The sequence below is a fragment of the Cantharellus anzutake genome (assembly GCF_015039405.1).
Source record: "Cantharellus anzutake strain C23 chromosome Unknown EI90scaffold_116, whole genome shotgun sequence".
Classification (NCBI taxonomy): domain Eukaryota; kingdom Fungi; phylum Basidiomycota; class Agaricomycetes; order Cantharellales; family Hydnaceae; genus Cantharellus; species Cantharellus anzutake.
The window spans coordinates 20,416-41,394 of record NW_024067066.1 but is presented as its reverse complement, the minus strand read 5'-3'; the positions used below and the strand labels follow the sequence as shown (position 1 = coordinate 41,394).

General features: G+C 48.1%; 3 protein-coding genes across 3 annotated transcripts; 1 reads left to right on the top strand and 2 right to left on the bottom strand.

Moving 5' to 3' along the window:
- Positions 1 to 234: 234 nt before the first annotated feature.
- On the top strand, positions 235 to 1,130 carry EI90DRAFT_3021503 (uncharacterized protein; the record flags this gene model as incomplete). The annotated part of the gene is made up of 5 exons (XM_039057664.1): positions 235 to 513; positions 565 to 704; positions 762 to 888; positions 947 to 1,030; positions 1,068 to 1,130. 5 exons carry the CDS (start codon positions 235 to 237, stop codon positions 1,128 to 1,130), a joined length of 693 nt encoding a protein of 230 aa, XP_038909201.1.
- A 10,912-nt stretch (positions 1,131 to 12,042) lies between these two features.
- EI90DRAFT_222782 (Caleosin) lies at positions 12,043 to 13,882 on the bottom strand. The gene is made up of 9 exons (XM_039052723.1): positions 13,609 to 13,882; positions 13,448 to 13,517; positions 13,345 to 13,353; positions 13,078 to 13,201; positions 12,888 to 12,981; positions 12,814 to 12,821; positions 12,663 to 12,743; positions 12,459 to 12,567; positions 12,043 to 12,382 (listed from the first exon to the last, which is right to left on the bottom strand). Exons 1-9 carry the CDS (start codon positions 13,654 to 13,656, stop codon positions 12,302 to 12,304), a joined length of 624 nt encoding a protein of 207 aa, XP_038909200.1. The 5' UTR covers positions 13,657 to 13,882; the 3' UTR covers positions 12,043 to 12,301.
- Positions 13,883 to 15,091: 1,209 nt separating this feature from the next.
- On the bottom strand, positions 15,092 to 16,990 carry EI90DRAFT_222720 (Caleosin). Its single transcript, XM_039052722.1, has 8 exons — positions 16,530 to 16,990; positions 16,372 to 16,441; positions 16,285 to 16,293; positions 15,851 to 16,047; positions 15,762 to 15,769; positions 15,607 to 15,687; positions 15,423 to 15,531; positions 15,092 to 15,315 (listed from the first exon to the last, which is right to left on the bottom strand). The coding sequence occupies exons 1-8, from the start codon at positions 16,554 to 16,556 to the stop codon at positions 15,235 to 15,237; spliced, it is 582 nt and encodes a 193-aa protein (XP_038909199.1). The 5' UTR covers positions 16,557 to 16,990; the 3' UTR covers positions 15,092 to 15,234.
- Between the last annotated feature and the right edge of the window lie 3,989 nt (positions 16,991 to 20,979).

Here is a 20,979-nt window from a genome sequence, read left to right as displayed (position 1 = left end):
AGTGACAAAACTCGATCTTAACTCGTTCTAAACTGACGACTTTGACTTGGGGCTCAAGTCCCCCAACTGGCCTAAAGTCGATTTTCTAAAGTCAGTCTAAATTCGGCCTTATACATAAGTCCGCAAATCTTGCTGTACAGTTCTCCACTTTAGGTCACCTGTCCCTTTGCGCGTTTTCCCTCACCCCTCATCACCCCACCCCATCACCGTCACCACCATCTCACTTCCCAAACCATGCCAGCCAAACGAAAAAACCCTGAGGGTTCGGTCCCTCAGCTACGATCAGGGTGCCACTCACGTACAACAATGGACAACGAGTCTGCCAGTGCCACCCCACCCATGGTTCCCGTCAAGGCTGAAATTAAGTCTGAGCCTCGCACTCCAAAGGTTCAATGGGACACCAATGAACGCTGGACAGAGCGCCTAATTGAATATCTCACAAACCACCTTGATGTTCGACTGAAAATGTTCAGTGATTCTGTCAAGGATGCAAGGAAGGAGTCGCGGAAAAAGGTGAGCATCTAATATGATGCCTTTCAACTCTCACCACTCACTATCACCTAGGTTGTCGGTAGCAAACCCAAAGTTGAATATTACCATGAGATAGCAAAGGCTGTCTTTGATGTTGAAGGGGAACCGGATCGTGGCGCTTATTTAATGGAACCTGAGCGCTATGCAACCTCTGTCTTAAGTCGGATCACTTAGTAAGTTTATTAGTTGCTGAGGTCACTGTAGCTCATCTAGTATTCTCCCAATTGTAGTTTACAGAAGACATACACCGGATATCGCAAAATGCTACAGCAGACCGGTGAGGGCCTCAAAGATGAGGATGAGGATAAGAATGAAATGCACAGAAACCAGCTAGGTAGCGTACATGTCAATTACTTGGTACACTGCTTATTTTCTCATTTTTGAAGAGATGATTCGTGCATCTTTCCCGTGGTAGAACACACTGCATGGATGGTGGTCAGAGCATCCAAAATACGCATTCCAGATGGTAACAAACTCAACAAGCGGCACTGGGAAGATGGTAAGTGATTTTGAACAACCCGTCTTTGTGCCTCCAGAGCAAGTTGCTGCACCCATTGAGACCAATACCTCCCGTCCACCTTCACCACCAGCCATCGTAAATGCGCCACTTTCCCATGTCAACTCACCAATTTCTTGGGCCGAACCACCACCTCAGGTTGACATGGGACTTCTTAATACAGACACCACCCTTTTTCGCATGGAGTCGCCCACTGGTTTTCCACTCTCCCTTCCAGACTCGCAGCTCCCTGATGTCAAGCCAGGGATTAATGCAGAAGACTCAAGTGTGTCTTCATCTCATACACTGGCAAGGTCAACCCCAGGGCCTGCCACACTCAAGTCCAAGGTTGACTTGACGCTCATGGCTTCACGCACATCAGGGTCAAAGGGCCACAAAGATTTTATTGCCGATTTCCATGAGGCAGCACGGGTTGATCAGGTTCAAGCTCAACAAGAGGCTGAATACCATCATGTACAGCAGATGGCACGGCTTGAGCTCAAGAGAGAAAAGATGCACCGTAAATTTGAAATTGAGTCACTCAGGCTTCAGTTACAACTTGCACAGGTCCAGTCACAGCCACAGCAGCAGCAACGGCAACAACAGCAGCAGCAGCAGCAGCAGCAGCAGCAACAGCCACAACAACAGCATGATCCCGCATTTGATTTTGGGAGTCTCAATTTTTAGATTTCTTTATGCTCAGTGTGAAAAAACCACAAAAAATTCATCTTCATACTCATACACACGTAGTACAAATATTTGAATATGAAAATTTTAGCAGAGAGCATCGAAAAGAGCTGCCTGTACAAGATGGCGCTTCCGGTGCCCTTCCAATTCTCAGGGCAGTGACGACCCTGCTCCACCCCAGGTGAAACCTGCAACTGGTTCATCATCCTCACTATCATCTTCACCACTCCTGCCCTCCTCAACCCATTCCCAGAAAACACTTTCATACTCCTCATCTTCAACACGCGCTGCAAAAGAGTGGATGATCAAACATGTGCGGACCCATGCAAGCGAAAGTACATAATCGCGCTCTGAATTGATCTGTTGACAGAGTCCATGAAGTGACTGGAAGCGACCTTTGAGGTACCCCACAGCATGTTCTGACCTTATGCACACCTGTAAAAAAGGACATTTAAATCATAAATAATCATGAGAGGTCTTGGAAATAACTCACCGTAGATAAATGATAGTTGAATTGGTGGTTTGATGCTGCAAGTGATTGTGGCCGCTTGTAAGGCACCATACACCATGGGGAAAGTGCATATGCAGAGTCGGCCCACAACCATTCACTGTTGCGGAAAAGCTGGTCAGATTCTTTGAATGCGCGGGATTCCTTGAATGCCGTTGAGTTGTGCATACTGCCAGGGGGGCCAAGCACATAGTCGATGATGCGTAGGTTTGGTAATGTTACAAGCTAAAAGGATATTAATACCGGTGTTCCACATGTATATATAAATTGATAGTAATCCACATACCGTAAGACTGAGAGAATAGTTGGACTTCCGGTCAAAAAGCTGCTCCCCAAAATGTCCTGGTTTGGACGTGAGAGGGAGAAGAGTACCATCCACCATACAAAAACCCGGCCTCCATGTGTGACAAGACACACTCTCCACCCAGTCCGATGCCTCCCACTTCTCAGCTGCATTTGGCCATCAAATGGCCTGGTTATGCAGCGGCAAAAAGGCCATGATAACATGATGTGTGGCCTTGACAACCATGCCTGCACTGCAGCCTGCCCACTGTGCAATGGCATCAACAGACGCTGCATTGCCGAAATGGCCGAACCGATAGAGAGCAATTGCAAGCTGGCAATCAACAGGCCACTGGTCATTCCTGGAGCTGTTTTGGAAACATGGGTGGGCCTGGATGAGGGAGACGAGTCCATCAAGGCCCCTGCAATATGTGTCCATGTAGCGGAGTGAGTGATTTGCAAACCTGTAAATAATCAGGTATTTTCTGTCATATCCATCCCCAGCCATCGACTTCCGGTCCCTCCGATCCCTCCGTTCTAACTCCGCTCCTCCGTCACTAACCTCGGAGCCCCCGTATTCCGCAATCCTCTCAGTACCCCTCGATGGTCACCACCCCCTCATTTCAATTTATTACCTACGCCTCCCTAAGTACGGAGCCCCGAAGACTTCCGGACAGCTCCGACGTCCGCTAGCGCACCCCCGCCTCCGCTGGGCAATACACTCGCCTGCCCTGCAGAGCCCACCTTCGGGCCTATCCCTCCTTTCCGTTTCTGGGTTATCGCCTGCCTTTCTGCTAACCCTGCGAACCGACTCGTCGGTAATATTCAGTCGGCTAACGTTTAAACCCCGTTAGCTCCGCTCCGTTCGGCTCCGCCAATTGCGGACCTGTCCCCGTTGTAACCATATATATATCCCACTTGTACATAGGTTACACCCCAGTAGTAAAATAAACTAGAGTTACCCCCCTAGGTTCTAATTGCCAGTCAGTAAGTTAGGGCACGGACGTGTCACTAGGCACAGCGCTCTTGGCAGAAGTCGCTGAGGCCGAAGCCCTCCGCTACAGAGACACTCCTTCATCTCGAATCTGGTCTCTGACATTTTCTATCTTAAGAACTACTGAGAACATACCTTTGAATTGAGAGTAATGGCACAGAGTTCAAAGCATTTATCGCCTTAATCTCCACATCTTCAATCTTTGATGATGGTGGAAATTCATGATAGACCCGCTTTGCATATCCCCAGACTTGTTCAATAGGATTCAGTTCACAGTGGAACTTGGGAAGAAACAGCATGTCAAAACCAGTGGCCTCACAATGAGTCTCAAGAAGAGTTTTGACGTTCATGAAATCATCGGAATGGAAAAGGATGTTGCGGCAGCAACACTGGCTTGCTGTGGCTTGGCACTTGAACTTATCACATTGAGCACCCAAGTGAGCTGTGTCATAGCCCCACTTGGTGAGAATCTGGGCCATGCCTTTAAAATATCCTGGGTATTGTGGGTGGTTGTCAGCAATATAAAGTTGCTGGGGCTGCCCATTGAACATTGTGTCAGCCATGCGTTTTGTAGTCATGCGAGGCTTTCCATTTGGACCATGGACAATTGAGCCATTGGCATCACGCAAAACAACAGGAACCCCCCATGGCTTGGGATTCCTTGGGATTTTGACTGCCGATAATGAATCATCAGCGCATTTGGAATGAGTCCGAGCATTATCAAACACAAAGACATGCTTGTCATTTGGGTAGCGAGTCTTCAAGATCTCCATGGCATGTGATGCTTGCTCAATCACATCATCATTGGTGAAGTACCCATCTTTGTTTTTTCCAGGCTTAAGCATCACTTGTGCATCACATCTGTCACCTCTCAGCCAACCTGTCAGAAATGGTATTTGAGGTATTTGCGGGAAGCGGAGCAGAGTGCAGCAGCATGAGTGGTCACTTAGCTAATGTGCAACTCCGTTGCAAGGCATTGTGGGGTTGGGACTTCAGCTTCAACGACTTGGCTAGAGCGTTGTGCCACACATTCTAGGCTGTCCCATATTTCAAGTTAGCAGGGGGGACCTTGCGGCAAGGTTGGCTCAGGCGGAGATGAAGTTGAGAGGCAGACTCAAGATGAGAGTACTTTGGGGGGAATTCTAGTTGATATTCGAACTGAGGTACATCGGTAGTAAACTACAAGTATAAGTACGAAAGGAGAACAGAGAAGGGGCCAGTCGGTCCGGTGTGGGACAGGAGCAGAATGGTAAGTGCGACAAAACTAAAAGAGCGATGAGGACCAGGGAAATGGAACAGAAGAAATGAATGGACCAGAGGATGGCGAAGTTGGGAGGCAGAATGAATAGGCCAACAACCTAGGCACCAATATGGTGGCAGATCAGAATGTCAATATACAAATAAATCAAATGTCAATAAAGGAATAACCAAGTGTCAATAAAGGAATAAACCAAATGTCAATAGGGAGCGGATCAGTGGCAACAATATCAACCGCTAGTAAGTTAAGTGAATGAATAAGAATAAAATGGTGTCGGCCGAATGGCTGAGGAACTCAAGTGGTGGCGGGAGAAAGGAGGCGCCACTACAGGGCCGTAGACAGGAACCACTATCGGCGCTGCTAAGTGATGGACAACAGCACGATTAACAGGCGCGAATAACGAGTGCAAGAATGGGGGTGCAGATGATAGAAGTGGTAGAGGGGCAGGGACTTTTGCGGGGCCGTGACACAACCATAGTCAGCTGAGACAAAATCAGCAACCATGAGTGATGCTCCTTCACCTTTTGGGTAAGGCTTTGCTGACTCCGAACTGTGAACCCAGCACAGTCTTCAGCGATCATGAGCATAAAAAATGGACTCATCATGGTACCAGATGACAATGGGCCGATTGGGTGGGTTGTCAGAAATTTCTTGTTCGCCTTTGATATTCCACTTCCTCATGGAATCATCATAGTCTGCCATGGCAGGCAGAAACACACTCTGGCAGTACTGGACAACATCCTCCCGTTCATGCCCATCTGAATATTGGCCTTTTTTCTCCTGCTGCCAGCGATAACCCATTGTTCGGAGCCAACATTGTGCTGTTGAAACCGAGATTGGCTTATCACGATTGAGTCGGACTTGCATTTCTGGAGTATTCAAGAACTGGACTATGTCTGTAGCTGAGACATAGGGTCCAATGCCATGCAGGTGTGCCTCAATATCGTTCCTAAGATCTTCATCAGTAGTCAGAACTGATTCCTTCCACCGTCCATATGGGTTGACTGGAATCGTTTCATAGTCCTTCATGAACACCCGGCATCATCTTCTCACCCATGAAGCATATGATGGGCCCCGATCCCATGATTTTGCGACCCACAACGATGCCTTAATCCATCCCATTTCCCCACTCAAATCCATTTGCGTTGAGCCGAACATCCGGTAAACTTGGAGCATCTGCTCCAATCGCATCCGCATAAAATCATCAAAGTTCAAATGTTTGTGACCAGCACCAGTATCTCGAGGAGGCCTTATGAGAGCATCGAGTTTGGCTGCTACCTCCATAACCTGAGTCTTGGTTGGTGCTGCAACATGAGTATGTGAACAGCAAGTTGCAGCGAGTTCCTCTTCACCCACGCTTTGGCTACCAGCAGAAAGGATGGTTGGGCCTGGTGTATTGGATGGGGGTACAGTGGGTGTGTTACAAGCAGTTGTGGGCGCGGGTACAGTGGGTGTGGGTGTGGGCGCATGCACGGACTCAGGTGAGAGTGCCAGTGTCCATGCTGAAACCCGTGCTGTTGTCTGACTTTCTGGAATCACATTGCCACTAGCAATAGTGACTTCTCCCTCATCACTAGAGCCATTGGATTCACTGGGACACGCGCTGGGACAGTTTGGAGTATTAGAAGGGGGGGATATTGGATTGATTGTGGATGTGCGGGATTGATGACTCAGAAAAAAGTCAGTAATTGTCCGCTTCTTCTGATCAGTTGCTGTTTTGTTGCTCATCTCTCACAGCTTTGCTTTGGTAGCTCTCCATTTGGCAGCATGATAACGCTGTGTATGCTCAGCCCGAGTCCCATTGATTGTGTTTCTGGCATAGCGGACTGTGTTTCTGGGAATTGCGCCACGCTTATTGATCAATGCCGCAAGTGCTTTCTGGGATTCAGCCAGTCGCTTCCAAAGGGGGGGGATTGGTGGGATATGAGGGTGAGTGTCTGGTTCACACTCATCATCAATTTCAGAATCACTCTCTAGCTCAAAGTCAACACTCCCTGAATCAGAGAGAGCATTGATATTGATGACAAGTGGGTCCAAGATCGGTAATAATGGTTCATTTGGACCCTGTTCATATATGCGTGATTTCTGTATGCATGATATTTGCAAGAATATGTGAGTTACAAATTGGATAAAAATGAAAAAAATGAACCTTCTGGGAGTATAGCCCCAAATTATTTGCCTGCTTGCATTTTTTTGTTAGAGGCATACACAGTAACTCGGTTCTGCTGAGCTTTGGAGGGAAAAGGGAATGGCAACATATTTCCTTTTTTGATTTTGGCAGTTACCGCCATTCATTTCTGCCCACACCACCCATGGCAAAACTTGAAGGAACAACAATTTTCAATATGGCATTGATTAAAAATCTAAATCCACTGAGGGGTGTCTATTATACAGCTTCCAGGCCCCCATTTGAGCAGTGGAAGTTTTGTGTTGACAATAAGAGGCAACGCAGGTTTTGTCATTTTTGCTTCCGGAGAGTGATTACTTATGTACAACACCTACCTTAAGATCATCTCCATGGAATGTGCATGGCTGGTGTGGAAATTGAGATGCAAGAGAGTTATCAGCAGCAATGACAGCGAAACAACCAGCATCCCCCCAAACAAAGCAGTCAGCACTTTCCTCTCCTCCCTGAATGAGAGACTAAAGCAAGACAGATGCCTCACAAATAGAAAGAAATACTGCAAATATGCTGTGTCAGGAAAACTTGTCCTCCATACCTGGAGTGGAATCCTACAGGATGAAGCGTGCCTCCCAGAGAATTGGCTTACAGCAAAAACCGAAATAGTAGAGAAAAGTTTACAAGCGAAGTACCCTGATGTGCTTAAATTGGAAGGTCAACCCTGATTCATGTGCCACTGTTGCCATGCAATGGTTTGAATTGATATAGAAGGGTTATAGAAGAAAGATTTTCAAAGCTGTTGTGATCAGTACTGGTTGCCCAGTGGTTTGGTTGTGGCTATAGATGTGTAGCACATGGGTCACCTTGGTTCAACTCTCAGTTACAGTGGTATTTTTTTGTTTTGTTTGCCCCTAGCAACTGTCAGAGACCAGATGTGGGATGAAGGAGATGTCCCTGTGGTGGAGGGCTTTGGCCTCAGCGACTTAGACCAGGAGTGCTGTGCCCAGTTTACACGTCCATGCCCTAACTTACTAACTGGCAATGAGAACTTAGCAGGGGGATGATTTTATCACTGGGGTTCAACCTATCTACAAGTTATGTATATATAGTTACATAGGGGGCAGGCCTGTGAATAGCAGGACTGAGCGGGGTGGAGCTAATGGAGTTAGATGTTAGCCAACTGAATATTACCAACAAGTCAGGTTACTGGTTTAGTGGAATGACAGGCTATAACCCACAAGTGGAAAGGAGGGATTGGCCCAAAGGTGGGCTTGCAGGGCAAGCAACTAAATTGCCCAGTGGAGGCAGGAGTGTGCTAGCAGACATTGGAGCTGTCCGGAGACCTTCAGGGCTCCGTACTTAGGGAGGTGTAGGTAATATATTGAATTGGGGAGGTGGTGACCATTGGGGGAGTTAGAGGTGATTGTGGAATCTGGAGGCTCCAAGGTTAGTGACGAAGGAGCGGAGGGAGTCCAGAAGGACTGGAGGTAGTGGAGGGTGATGGCCATGGATGGATATGACAGCAACTCAAACTGCCAGATAGTCATTAACACACCAAACAACTTTTTGGGATTTGTGTGAGGGGCTGCAGAGATGTCACATGGCAAGAGTTCAACACCAACTTGCCAATCTTGAGTGGAAAAAGAAAAAAAGAAGAACAACTCCAACGGTCTAACACAGAATCAAACCAGAATGCCATGGACAGCCATCCATGCCTGACAGCCACACAGCCACTTAGCAACTAGTACTGACTTGGTTGTTCTGGTAATTTTATTTCCTATAACCCTTTAAAATCAATTCAATCCAAGTGCATGACAACAGCAGCATGTGAATCAGGGCTGACCTTCCAATTTAAGTGGATCAGGGTTCTTTGCTTGTGCACTTTTCTCTACTATTTCGGTTTTTGCTGTAATAGCAACAGGGTTCAAATGGGGTTTTAGTGGGTATACCCGATCTGCCAAGGTCAGGTGAGCCCCAGGGCCTCAACGATGGATGTCAGTCAAGGGGGAGTTCTGCTACCACAGCGAACACCCGGCATGGGCCTAAACCTTCACACGGTGCCCCTGTTTAAAACTAATTAGGCCTCTAACATCTGAAGGGAGGATGATGTGGCCACCGTGGTAATGCCAATCAACCACAACCTGTCAGGGCACAGCCCCTGACCCCACACACCCTCAGGTACCCTTCCCCCATTTTCTCCTATTTTTCCCTTCACTGTTCCACAATCCTGCATGCATGCAGACCCGTGGGAACATTCTGGGCAAGTTACTCGCCCAGAAACCATCACAGCCATGACTGTGGGAACTTTCTGGGCAAGCAGCTCGCCCAGAATCTTCCCACGGGGGGGTGCCAATTATGGAAAGTCGGCAAAGAGCCGAAAACTGTATAGTTCCCGACTCCCATTTGTAGTGGCTTCACAGGAGGTTGAGAAGGTTACCCTTCTTCTCAACTCATTTCCTGTGAAGGCTGGGGCTAGCCCCCTGTCAGGGCCCGGCCTCGGACTCGGAGGCTCCCTGACCTCAGCCCCCATCTAACCTGTCCTCACACTATGCGGGGCATGAGATGTATAGTAAAAGGAAAGATAATATATACACTTGCCTATGCGGGGCATGAGATGAGAAGAAGGGTAAAGGTCTCATCTCCCCGCATGGTTGCTATATAAAGGAATGGGTCACATGCCCACAACTATACAGCTCCTAGAGTTGTGTAGTGTGACCCGGAGGGAACATCCAGGTGGCAGTGCCCAGTAAGTGTGGGAACATTCTGGGCGAGTTGCTCGCCCAGAACTGGGAACGTTCTGGGCGAGCTGCTCGCTCAGAAAGTTCCCACGCTATCCCGTGCCCGCGTGTGTACACAACACAGAAAGGCAACAATGAAGGAATGGAAGGAAGGGATTGGTTGGGGAGTCTGGGGCACCCTAGGGCAGGGTGCTGAACCCTGACACCCCCTCAGTGAGTTTGAAGATCTTGGACTGGGACTAGATACCCCAACAACTAGGAGGACCCCCTGGGCCCGTCGCGGAACGAGGGCCGGGCCCTGACACAACCCCGTAAGCCCAGAGCCACACTGGCTGGAGAGATGCAAGAGCACGGGTGCACGTCCCACCGTCAAGCCAACCCTTCCTTTTTCTTCTTACCACTACCTTTTTGGGATGACGAGCGCAATAGTGGCAATGCCAATGGTGACCTCTGTAAGCCCAGACGGGACTGGCCAGAGGACTGTGGGTTCAAGTCCCACCATCACCCCAACCCTTCCTTATTCTTCTCTTCTCCACTACCTTTTGGGATGGTGAGGTGCAATAGTGGTAGCGCCAATGGTAGCCTCCATAAGTCCATGGGCAGGCCGGAGGAGTGCAGGTTCAAGTCCTGCCATCACCCCAACACCCTTCTTCCTTCTTTCTCCACTACCTCTTGGGATCATGGGGCGTGTGTCAGGGCACACCCGCCTGACCCGGTTCCACCCGGGCCCACCTGGGCCCACCTCACCTGCTCACCCGCTCACCCGCTCACCCGCTCCCTGCTACCCATCCTTCCTCCCTCTTCCCCTTCCCCCCTTTCCTCCCTCTTCCCTCTTTCCTCTCTCTCCCTTATTTCACTCTCCCTTTCTGTTTATTCTTTCTATTTACATGGACCACCTTCCCTTGTATCATTGTACTGTTGACCCATCCGGCTCGGACACCCCGGACGACTTCCCGCTACGCCCAGCATGCACACCTGCAGCGGACGCCCTCGGGATCCCCCGCAGGGATACCCAGATGGCTGCGGCCCTCTCCGTAGATGACGTGGCACCCGTCATGTGACCCAAGCCGCATGTACATAAATGTACCTGAAGTGGGAACTGAAGAAGTAACCTTCTTCTCACGTTTTCCACTTCAGGTAAGTAGTGTAGTTCTTCCTTTTAATAACAATTCACGTTTTCCACTTCAGTCTAAGTGGCCAGGGACTACAGTCCCAGATCGGGCCCGTCAGTACGCGCGCCCGCTTCGTCCCCCGAGAGGGTCCCTCCGCCGGGCGCTACAGCCGGGCCCCCTCCACCCCGGACGCGTCCCTGACAGCATGATAGTGGTAGCGCTGGGAGGGCCATCACCCAACTCACTTCCTTCTCACTTTCTCCACTACCTCTTAGAGTGATGAGGCGTGATAGTGGTAACGCCAGGCTGCCATCACCGCAAAACTTTCATTTCTCTCCACTACCTCTTCAACCAACGGCCCCTCCACCGCATGTCTTTATTGAACACATGAGCTGGAAGCCACTTAACACCCTCGGCTGCCATCCTAAACACTGAACGGCCAACCGAGACGCAATCTCACAAGAACACACTTCGCCTCAACCCACCCACAAGAGCTGCTGTCACGCTGAACAGCCAACCAAGACATAGCCAAACCCTAGGCCTTGGGTATCAATCCAACAACACATGGAGCCTTCACCCAATTCACCCGCAAGAACTGTGCCCACACACCCCACTTTCTTCGTCGCCTTTCTGGGCTTACAGCAGCAAACCGTGCGCCCCCTGCACTGGGGGTCGCGTGTCTCTTCTATGCACTATTTCTTCACTATGCTTTACATTTCTCCACATCATTTGTTACTATTTTCCAATGCAGGGGACGCACGTCCTTATGTGTTATCTCTTCACTCCGCTTTACTCTCCATACCACCTGATACTCGATGTCTCATCCACCCATTGACACTTAACTCCTCTCCACCTACTACTTTCCAAACATTTTTCACCCGCGTCATTATAGTACGGCATATGCCGATAGGCACAGATACGTACTTTAAAATGAATACATCCATCCATCCATCCATCCAGGTGAGCCCCACACAAGGCATTATGTAAATGCCGGTGCGTAAAGCATTTCCTTGAGGTGGCAATCTCTGCACTAACACAGACCCGTCGACCTCACCTCCACGGAAGGTCCAGCCTTCCCCCACAAACCCCCAGGCAATCTTGCCCGCGAAAGCTACGGGGGTTCCACCAAAAAAAAAAAAAACTTGCCGTGAAAAGTCGGTTCCTTGACTCGCAATTTCGATTTGGTAAAATACCAGAGTAATTCTGGTCATTTACATTTCCCACAGTGAGACATGAGCTGCTCGAGGGCGTAAATGGCGGTTGGACCCTATATGTCACCAGATTTTATTCTCACACTTATTCAGACCTCGACCCTTTATCCACCCCTGTTGCGCCACAATGATTTAAACCTGGGATCACCCAGGTAGACCAGGAAATGACGTTCTACAGTAAAAAGAAAAAACATTCTTGCAACGTAACACACGTGAAGTAACAATACCGACTCCAATAAAGAATCGAACAACCCAATACCCGAGCCTACGGCAACAAGGATCAAGGGCTCCCTTGTAGCCATGCCTCAGCCAAAGTGTAAGTATCAGGCGTTGGTTCCCCTGCTGGCCAAAAACCCATCATCTCAAGGCTTGAGTGTTGGATCTACGCGTCCGCGTTTCCCTCCGAGTGCCACCTGCTTGGCAATCGAATGGAACCCAGACCCCTAACGTGAGCACGAAGCAAACCCGAGTGTCAGGGCCCAGCTCAATATGAGAATGACGATGTTGAATCATACGTACATCGTATATCGTTCTGAGGTGCGCTTTCGGGATCCTCCCGTCTTGAGGCGCAAGGAGGTACCACGCAACGAGCCAACTTGCTAAACTTGCTATGGGCCCGAAGTGATCACTAAGTGAACAGTGAGAAAGAGTGAGAATATATGTCAGAAACGATTATGTATTGGTCGGGTGTGTGGAATTGCGAACAACGGAAAGTGCCATTACTTTGCACTATGAAGATTCCAAAGCATGACAAGTGTCTCCCAGAGTGAGAGTGAGTCCTTGTTAGGCGCAGTGGAGTGCTCTCTGAGAAAGGTGGGGGGAGGGAATCCGGCTGTTAGTGAGGTATCGTGGTTCAATGAGAAGCGAAACATACTCAAAGATCTAAACACATTCGGTGTAAGGCGGTCATATTCACAAACGACAAAACAGGTTATATGACATGCATACCCTTTCAAAGTTAACATCAACGAAGTTCCCGTCAGGATCAAACGCCCTCGAATCGGATCCGTGCACATCCCACTTGATGTTCTTGATATAAACTCTGTCCCAGGCCGTGACGCAAGGCATAACATAGGTGGGGGAGGAGAAACAAAATGAACTCTCGATCACACACGGCAGGGATAAAATGTTCACTTACCGAAAGAATGGATCTGGAACGAGGCTCAAAATGTACAACGGGATTGAAATTATAATGTAGAAGATCGAAGTTTTCGGCGTATACGTTGGACGTGGGAGTGATGGATAGCTGAAAGCGGTGTGAACTAAAACCGTGAATAGAATTGCAACTATGAGCCCGACTGGTGAAGTAAAGTGAGAATGTGTTTTGTTTTTTTTTGGGGGGGGGTGGAAGAATAGTAAGGTGCTAGTTTGAGGATGGCATTGATCAGGGAATGGTAGTGCTTACAGTCTAGCGCTGTAGTGCAGTAAGTGAAGAGCCGCATGATTGTATGCAAAGGCCAGAGCTAAGAAAGACGATTCGAAGTGTGGGCGCCTTGTCACTAGCTTACCGCGAACTCGTTTGAACGTGTGAATTGGCCAAAGCACACCATCACTGTTTAGATCGAAGTAGCCAACATGCTAGTAAGCGCCCAAACATGGGAGATGAGACGTCCCAAGCCTAAGGTGAGCATCTTGTGGTTGCGGTGCAAAGTTAATGTGAAGATCCTACCTTCTGTAGAGTTGTCTTTTCACCGATAGTGGACGCAGGTCGTGTCATCGGTAGTAATAGCAAGTCTTGTGGGTGAAATTGTGCTGGGGGGGGGAGTGGCAGGGCTAAGGCAGAGGGTTTGTTGGTCGATCGAGATAAATACGAGTCGAATTTGACTTCTAGCGGTGTTTGGCGTCCGTTGCGAGAGCAAAATGCCAATTCCAAGAGATTGGTCAGGCGCAACCAAGCGCAACCAAGCGCAGCCAAGAATTAAGACCTAGCTCGTGAAGATCGGGATGCTGACTATCGAAAGAGGGGGTTGGCAAAGCAGCAGACGGACGGACAAGCCACATAATTGGTCATCGACGCTATTTGCGCTATCATGCATGGAGGTAAAGGAAATGGAGCTCTTTATTACATAGGATGTCAGCAGTTCCGAGGCCGTCAGACGAAACCGTTGGACATACTGAAAAATGAACAATCCCAGCACGCTGGAATGCGTGGATAAGCTAAAGGCTGGGGAGCTTAATGCATCCCACCAGTCTCGTTCGTCGAAACTTTTGCCGAAAGGCCGGAATCAATGCCCGCGAAAGCATGCCTAAGAGTAAGGGCTATAGCGCCCAAACGCGACAAAGGTTGATCAATTGCTCAAACCGCATTATTTAACGGTACAGGATAAGGAAATTTGATTCCATACCTGAGGAAGTAGGGATCCATACAGGAAGCCAAAGTCCGGAGGTGTACCAGTTCCGCAAGCGAGGGTGCCAAATACTGTTTTTTCAAGGGGTCAGCTTATCAAATGGTGAAGCCAGTCTTTACCTAGACCGAGCAAGAAATCCATTGACCCGCTTTGCGATTATTTCCCACGGGCAACCGATTTGATCCAAGTACGCGTCCTTGCTTCTTCTTCTTCTTGGAACCCAGAAACTTCGGCAATACGAGACCTGCTGTGGACTGTGGGAGCCAAGAGCCCCCGAGACGATGAGTCGGTCGACTCTGCTACTTACAATGCAGCTCAGCTGTTTTGCAGCGCCGGAGCTGGCCGAAATTGATTGATTGTCTCTGATTGCCTGATTACTTCACCCAGCCCGGAGATCATTTTTCCACGGAAATTTTCGGATTTGTGGTGGTCAGGTCCCTGTGGCTTCGCGGTTTTGCTTTCCCGAATAATTCACAACCTGCTACTCTTCTCACCTTGCTTGTTTGACTTCTTCCACTGTTCGGGTACGTTGGACCTTGAATTCAAATTAATTTGGTTCATACCAAGCCTTCATGCATGCGGGACACACATTTTGACGAGAACCGGGTAATGGGATCATAAACGCCTACACAGAAGTTGAATATTACCCAATCGCAGAACATGAGACGATTGCAGCAATCCCAGAAACACAGACAAGCGCCAATACAGAGTTGGGCGAAGCGCAGCAAGCGCTAGTTCAAGATCAAGAATTCCAGGAGACCAGGGTCGTGACAGCCGAAAAGGATGATTTTAGTCAAACAGCACAACTACATATACACATACATTCAGTTGAGCAAACCTTTCTCCCTCTCCATATCCGTAACCAGCAACTAGGGGGTGTAAGGCCCTAACTCTCCGATAGCCAAGGTCATGGGTTGGCTAGAATTTGTTTACCATGTTTCTCTTCTTCAGAATTTAAGCGTTGGATCTAACTGTCCGCGTTTCCTTCCAAGCGCTACCTGCCTAGCAATAGAATGGAAACCGGAACCCTAATAAAGGAAAAGGAAAAAAAAAAAAACAGCACGGTGCGAAACAGGACAGTTCAAAGGATGAGAACGATGTTATATATGAGAGAGGAAAGGATCAATCAACATACATCGTATACCGTCTTGAGATGCGCTTTCTTAACCTTTCCATCTGGACCGGCGAGGAGGTAATACGCAATGAGGAAACTTGCCAAACTCGCTATGGGTCCAAAGAAATCACTAGTAGTAATGTGGTGCCGTAAATGTACTCGTGTGAGAAAAGTGCCGAACGCTGGTAGCGGTTGGCTTACTTACTTTGCACTGTGGAGATTCCAAATCATGACGACCGTGTCCCAAAGCGTAAGCGAGTCCTTTTCAGGTGCAGTGGAATGCTCGCTGAGGAAACAAAAAAATATGGGAATGGGGATTAAGTACTATAGGTGAAGTACGATATTTGAAGACATACATACTTGAAGATCTAAAATGCGTGTTCGTGTTGTGTAGAAAAACAAAACACCTCGTTCAACGAAAGTGGGTTGAAAATGAGGAGGGGCCATACTTTTTCAAAGTTCTCATTGACGAAATTCCCATATGGATCGAACGCCCTCGAATCAGTCCCGTGAACATCCCACTTGATATTCTTGATATAAATTCTGCTCCGAGTGGAGTGAAGGGATAGAACGGGGTAGAAGTGCCAGCAGAAATGGAAAATAAACATCTCAGTCACATCATTAGTGCCGACGAAGAGAGATGTTGCTTTACCGGAAGAAGGGGTCAGGAATAAGACTCAAAAGGTACAAGGGGATGGTAAGTATAATGTGGAGGAGCGAATCCTTGGGCGAATAGACCGGGCGCGGAAGGGATGGATAACTGAATGCGAGGTGAACGACGATAGTGAAGAGAATCGCGATTCCAAGCCCGACTTGGATGATTTTTTCAAGAACATCGGGATGTTCGTTATAGCGAAAGATATTGGGTGGGGATCGTACTTACAATCTAGCGCTATATATATTTAAGACGCATTAACGGGGGAGAATGATTTAAACTTGTGCGCGATCGGTAAGTAATTTTCAGGCTTACTGCGAACTCCGCGAAAAGTGTCTGCAGGCCAGACGATATCGTCGCCATCGGGATCGAAATAGCCAACATGCTACAAAAGCGCCCGAACCGAGGGAGCGTAATGTTTAGGTTTAGCCTGGAAAGCGGAGCTTCTCGCGGTATGTCAAGGAAAATGTCACCTTTTGCAAAGAGGTTTTTTCACTCATAGTCGAACGGGTCGCCTTGTCTGTGAGTAGGAGCTGGGGTCTTGTTGGGGAAAAGGATGGAGGGTTGGGGCAAGGTGGGGCATAAAAAATCTCCCTGATCAATATTTGTTCGATCACGCGAAATCGAATTGTCACAATGACATATCAATTTTTAATTTTTAATCGTCATAGTGAACACTTGGTTGAACGGAGCGCCCGTAAAGTGTGCTTATGCCATCAAAGCGCTCAAGATGAAGCCACAGAGGAAAATCTTCACATGATAAGTACAGAGTGTCACGCAATTAGCGTGTAATTAAATAAGCCGAACTAAAGTGCAAGCTTCTGCGGAAGGGCAAGAGTGTATGGTCATGGCTCATAAGTAGTGGTGCTGGATAGGGATTAATGTTGTGCCTCGTTGCTTACTTGTCCCGTAACTCGATTTTCCTAAGCTACAGACTAACACTTTCAGAGCCGCTTACGAAGCGTCTCGATGTAATGTTGGTGTAGTCGTCCCTACTTTCATACCGATGTGTCATTAGCACAGAATCGAATCTCTGGCGGTCGATCCGCCAACCGGGTTTGGAGCTTGTATTGAAAAGATTTGTAAAGCCATCAATGCATTTCCTGCGCGACTAGATACCTAGACAAATCATGCATCTTTACCTGACTCTCGTTGTGACAACTTTACTTGCCAAGGTCTATTTCCAGGCACTAAGCCACCAAATACAGTTGTAAGCGATACTGTGGAGCCTATATTGCGTCATCTTAGCTCGCCATGTGCATGACGATTCAGTTAGAGGGGCTGTCCACATGCTAATGTCTCGAGTGCATCTAGGAATCTGCCTTACGATGACATAATAGCTGCTGAAAGGGGCCGGGTCCCAGTCTCCATGTTGAAATATCTTGTTTCTTGGCTTGTTGTACGCTGTGGACTACTCGACTATGTCCCACGGACTATAGATCTTGCGCACGGGCATTTCCATGAAGGATTGCCCGATGCTTCTACTTTTGGGACCCATGTCGATGAACGCAGTCGAGGATGGCTTAAAAGCCACCTCGCGTGATTTTTCTCTTTCCTCTCTCCTCAGTTCACATCTTTGGAACTGAGGTGAGATTTCTTTTCATCACTTGGAGCAGACTTAGTCTGACGCTTGTACATATTTCCTAGCGCTAATTCGCGACTAGTTCATAATTCCAATACTCCAGACAATTAGCCCCGCGTTGCGGCCATGCGAACCCCAAACTAGCGTCATAATGAGAGAAATGGGCGGGTTTTAGGATATTTCCTTATACTTCTCGCCTGCAAACCGATATCTGGCAGCACCTATATATATATATACCAGTGTTTTGCCCTGAAGTGTTCTCTCCTCCTGAAAACCATTTACTCTTCACAACTGCCAAGTGAACCGACACGCACTCAAAGATCTACCCAATGTGATCAACATTAACCATCGTTGTCAGCGCGCAGTCCAACCTTTGTCTCAAGGATAGGGATAGGCGATAAACATATTGGAAGGACAGATCAGATATATAACTGTAAACTAGTAAAGGGGTCGAAGGAATCAGATTTAGAATTGGCCGGCTTCCTGAAGTCAACCTCAAGTAACTAGAATGGCGCCGGAGGGGAGGAATAAGACGAGACTTGGAGCAAAGCGCAGCGTAAGCGATTCACAGGAGATGAGATCATAAACACTCGTTAGGTCTACAAGCAGTACGGTTCTCAGTGCACCAGGGATGGCGATAGGCCAGACACCGTGGTTGAAAACCTTGAGATGTGGAGCAAGGGGACTATTTTGGTACTACGAGTCGTTATCATCTTGTAAGATCAGGATGTATGATAGACGTGAGGGAATCTATTTGGTTTCGCTCTCCATTCTCCCTGCATGCTGCAGGTGCTGCTGAAGTGAAACCATGAAACCAAACCTTGGTCCACTATCACCTCGCTGTACAATCGTGGGAAACGTGGCGCTTCGATGAATGAATGAGGTAAGAATCTCGCGGTAGAGCGTTAGGTGATATGATATGTGTCTTGGTCACGTTGTGCCAAGTCTTGTGTGCACGCCGGAGGAGATGCAACGAGATAGCGTGGCAACAGTCCCGGCTAATGCCAGAACCTCTTGAATTTGAAGATGACCTGGCTAATATACAACAGGCAGGAGACTGGGGATGGAGGAGGGTAACATGAAAAACAAGGATAATGAGGAACAAGAGGGAGAAGAGCAGAGGTTACAAAGAGCAAGGAAACAACCGAAGGTAATGAAACCTAGGAAAAAACACTGAGTAAGCAATCGGGATCCAACCCACCGAGTAACCGAAGGTCACAACACCTTCCCCTCAGCGAGACCGAAAAGCTTACCGGAAACAAGAAGCCAAACAAAAAAACTTCAACAAAAAACAGCTTGTAGGCCAAAGGGAATAAGACTTAAGAAATAAAAAAACATCTTCAGCAGAGGTCAAAGGTAAAGTGGGCTAGAGCCCAGTAGCTTAGGCGGACGAACAACATGTACAGAATTCGCCCGAAGAAATCGATCCAGGAATGCAGCGGCAATTAACCTGAATCGGCATGACTGCAACCTCGGAAGGCACAGTATGTGTAAGGCCGACAGCGGGTACGGTGTAGGCGGGATAATCGCCCACGCACAGAGCCGGCTCGGATACCCGCTTCCACCATTCAGAAAACCCCTTCCATTCATGCGACAACTCGATACGGATTTGACATATAAAAATAGTCCTAATTCGTACGATTCTGACGATATCAAGAACGTCCCAATCGGTGGAGATTTGACGGAGTTCTATGTTGGGCAAGTTAGGCACGGGCATGTGCGGGCGTGGGAATCTCAAGCGGCAACCCAGAATTCCAGCCTCACTCGTTCCCACGGCGTCTAATAAATTGGTAAAAATGCTCATTGGCTGCGTGAGAGTTATCTCCGGCTACATTTCCAATTTAGGCTCTTAATTCCGCAAATCCGCTGAGAAATCGCTTATTTTCTTTTATTTTCATATTTTGCCATCATTTCAGATATTGATTGATATTCTTTTATTGTTACTGTTACCCTTTTTTATTTTGCCTAATAAGGTATGCAGGTGCCATATGGTACCAATATTTCCCATCTATTATTTCTAAAAATAATTATTTCTTATAATCCTGTACATACCGGATTTTGGAATAGAAGTTCTCCCCTCCCCCATTTTCTCTAAGGTGCTAGGACGCGCTAGAGTTGGAGTGAGTGTGTGGAATCCAACAGTAGGAATAAGGGCAACTGTCTAGCCCACAACGAGTGGGTAGTAGATTAGTTGAGCCCGGACCTTGCGGAATCCCGGAGAACCCACCACGGAGTTTTAGGATCGAGCATAGCGAAGTCAAGAGAGAAAGTAGAGGTTTTGGAGAGTTTGGCCCCACGAGCTTAGTCGGCATAGAGAGCCGCTAGCCCTCTTTCAGCGTCTTTTCTTATTCGCCTGGATTGTTTGAGCAGCGCGATTGTGTATTAGCGTGTCATGTGCTGCCATGAGGTTTTCCTTCGCTTTTTGGGCGAAGTCATTTACTCCCAGGTAGTCTGAGAGTGGTGCTGTTAGGCACATCTTTGGCATATGGCCGTAGATTAATTTGAACAGGGCAAATCCTGTCGATGTGTTCAAGCTCGCATTGATTGCAAATTCCGCCATCGACAGTTTCGCTGCCCAGTCGTGTTGGTCTGGTCTAACCATCGCACGTAGTATTTGTACTACTTTTTGTATCATTCTTTCCGCTTGGCCGTCGCCTTGCAGGTGGAATGCAGTTGTGAATTTCAACTGCACACCGAGTATTCGGTGTAATTTGTGCCAAAATTTTGACATGAATTTCGAGTCTCAATCTGATATGATCGAGTGTGGTAGACCGTGGAGTCTTACAACTTCACGAAGAAATACGAATGCTAGTTCTAGTGCGTTCGTTGTTGTCTTTATTGGAATTAGGTGGACGTTGGATGTCAACCTACAAATGAGTACCCAGAGGTAATCATATCCCAAGCTTGTTGGGAATGGACCTGTGAAGTCCATGGCTATTGACGACCATGGTGTCTCTGGGGTCGGGAGTGGGTGAAGCATTCCGGGATTTCTCCTGGTGCTTTTCTTTGTCGTTTGGCAAGTTCCACAAGACCTACAGAACTTGTGGGTATCCTTCCTCATTGACTTCCACCAGAAGTGTTGACGGAGGGTTTCCACTGTTTTCTTGGATCCTAGGTGTCCAAGTGTTTCGTGGATGTTCTCGAGGATTATTCCTCGAATGGACTTCCTTTCGTAGTTCCCTTTCGGGACTACTATTTGGGTCGTTCCTCCTTCTCCAAGTGTCATATCCATACAATCCCGACCTCCGCTCCGGGCTCCCGGAACTCCAAACCTGACTTCCGGAGTCCTACTTCCCTTCCATCACCTTCTCCTTGCCTACTCCCAAGAGGTTATCCCACCT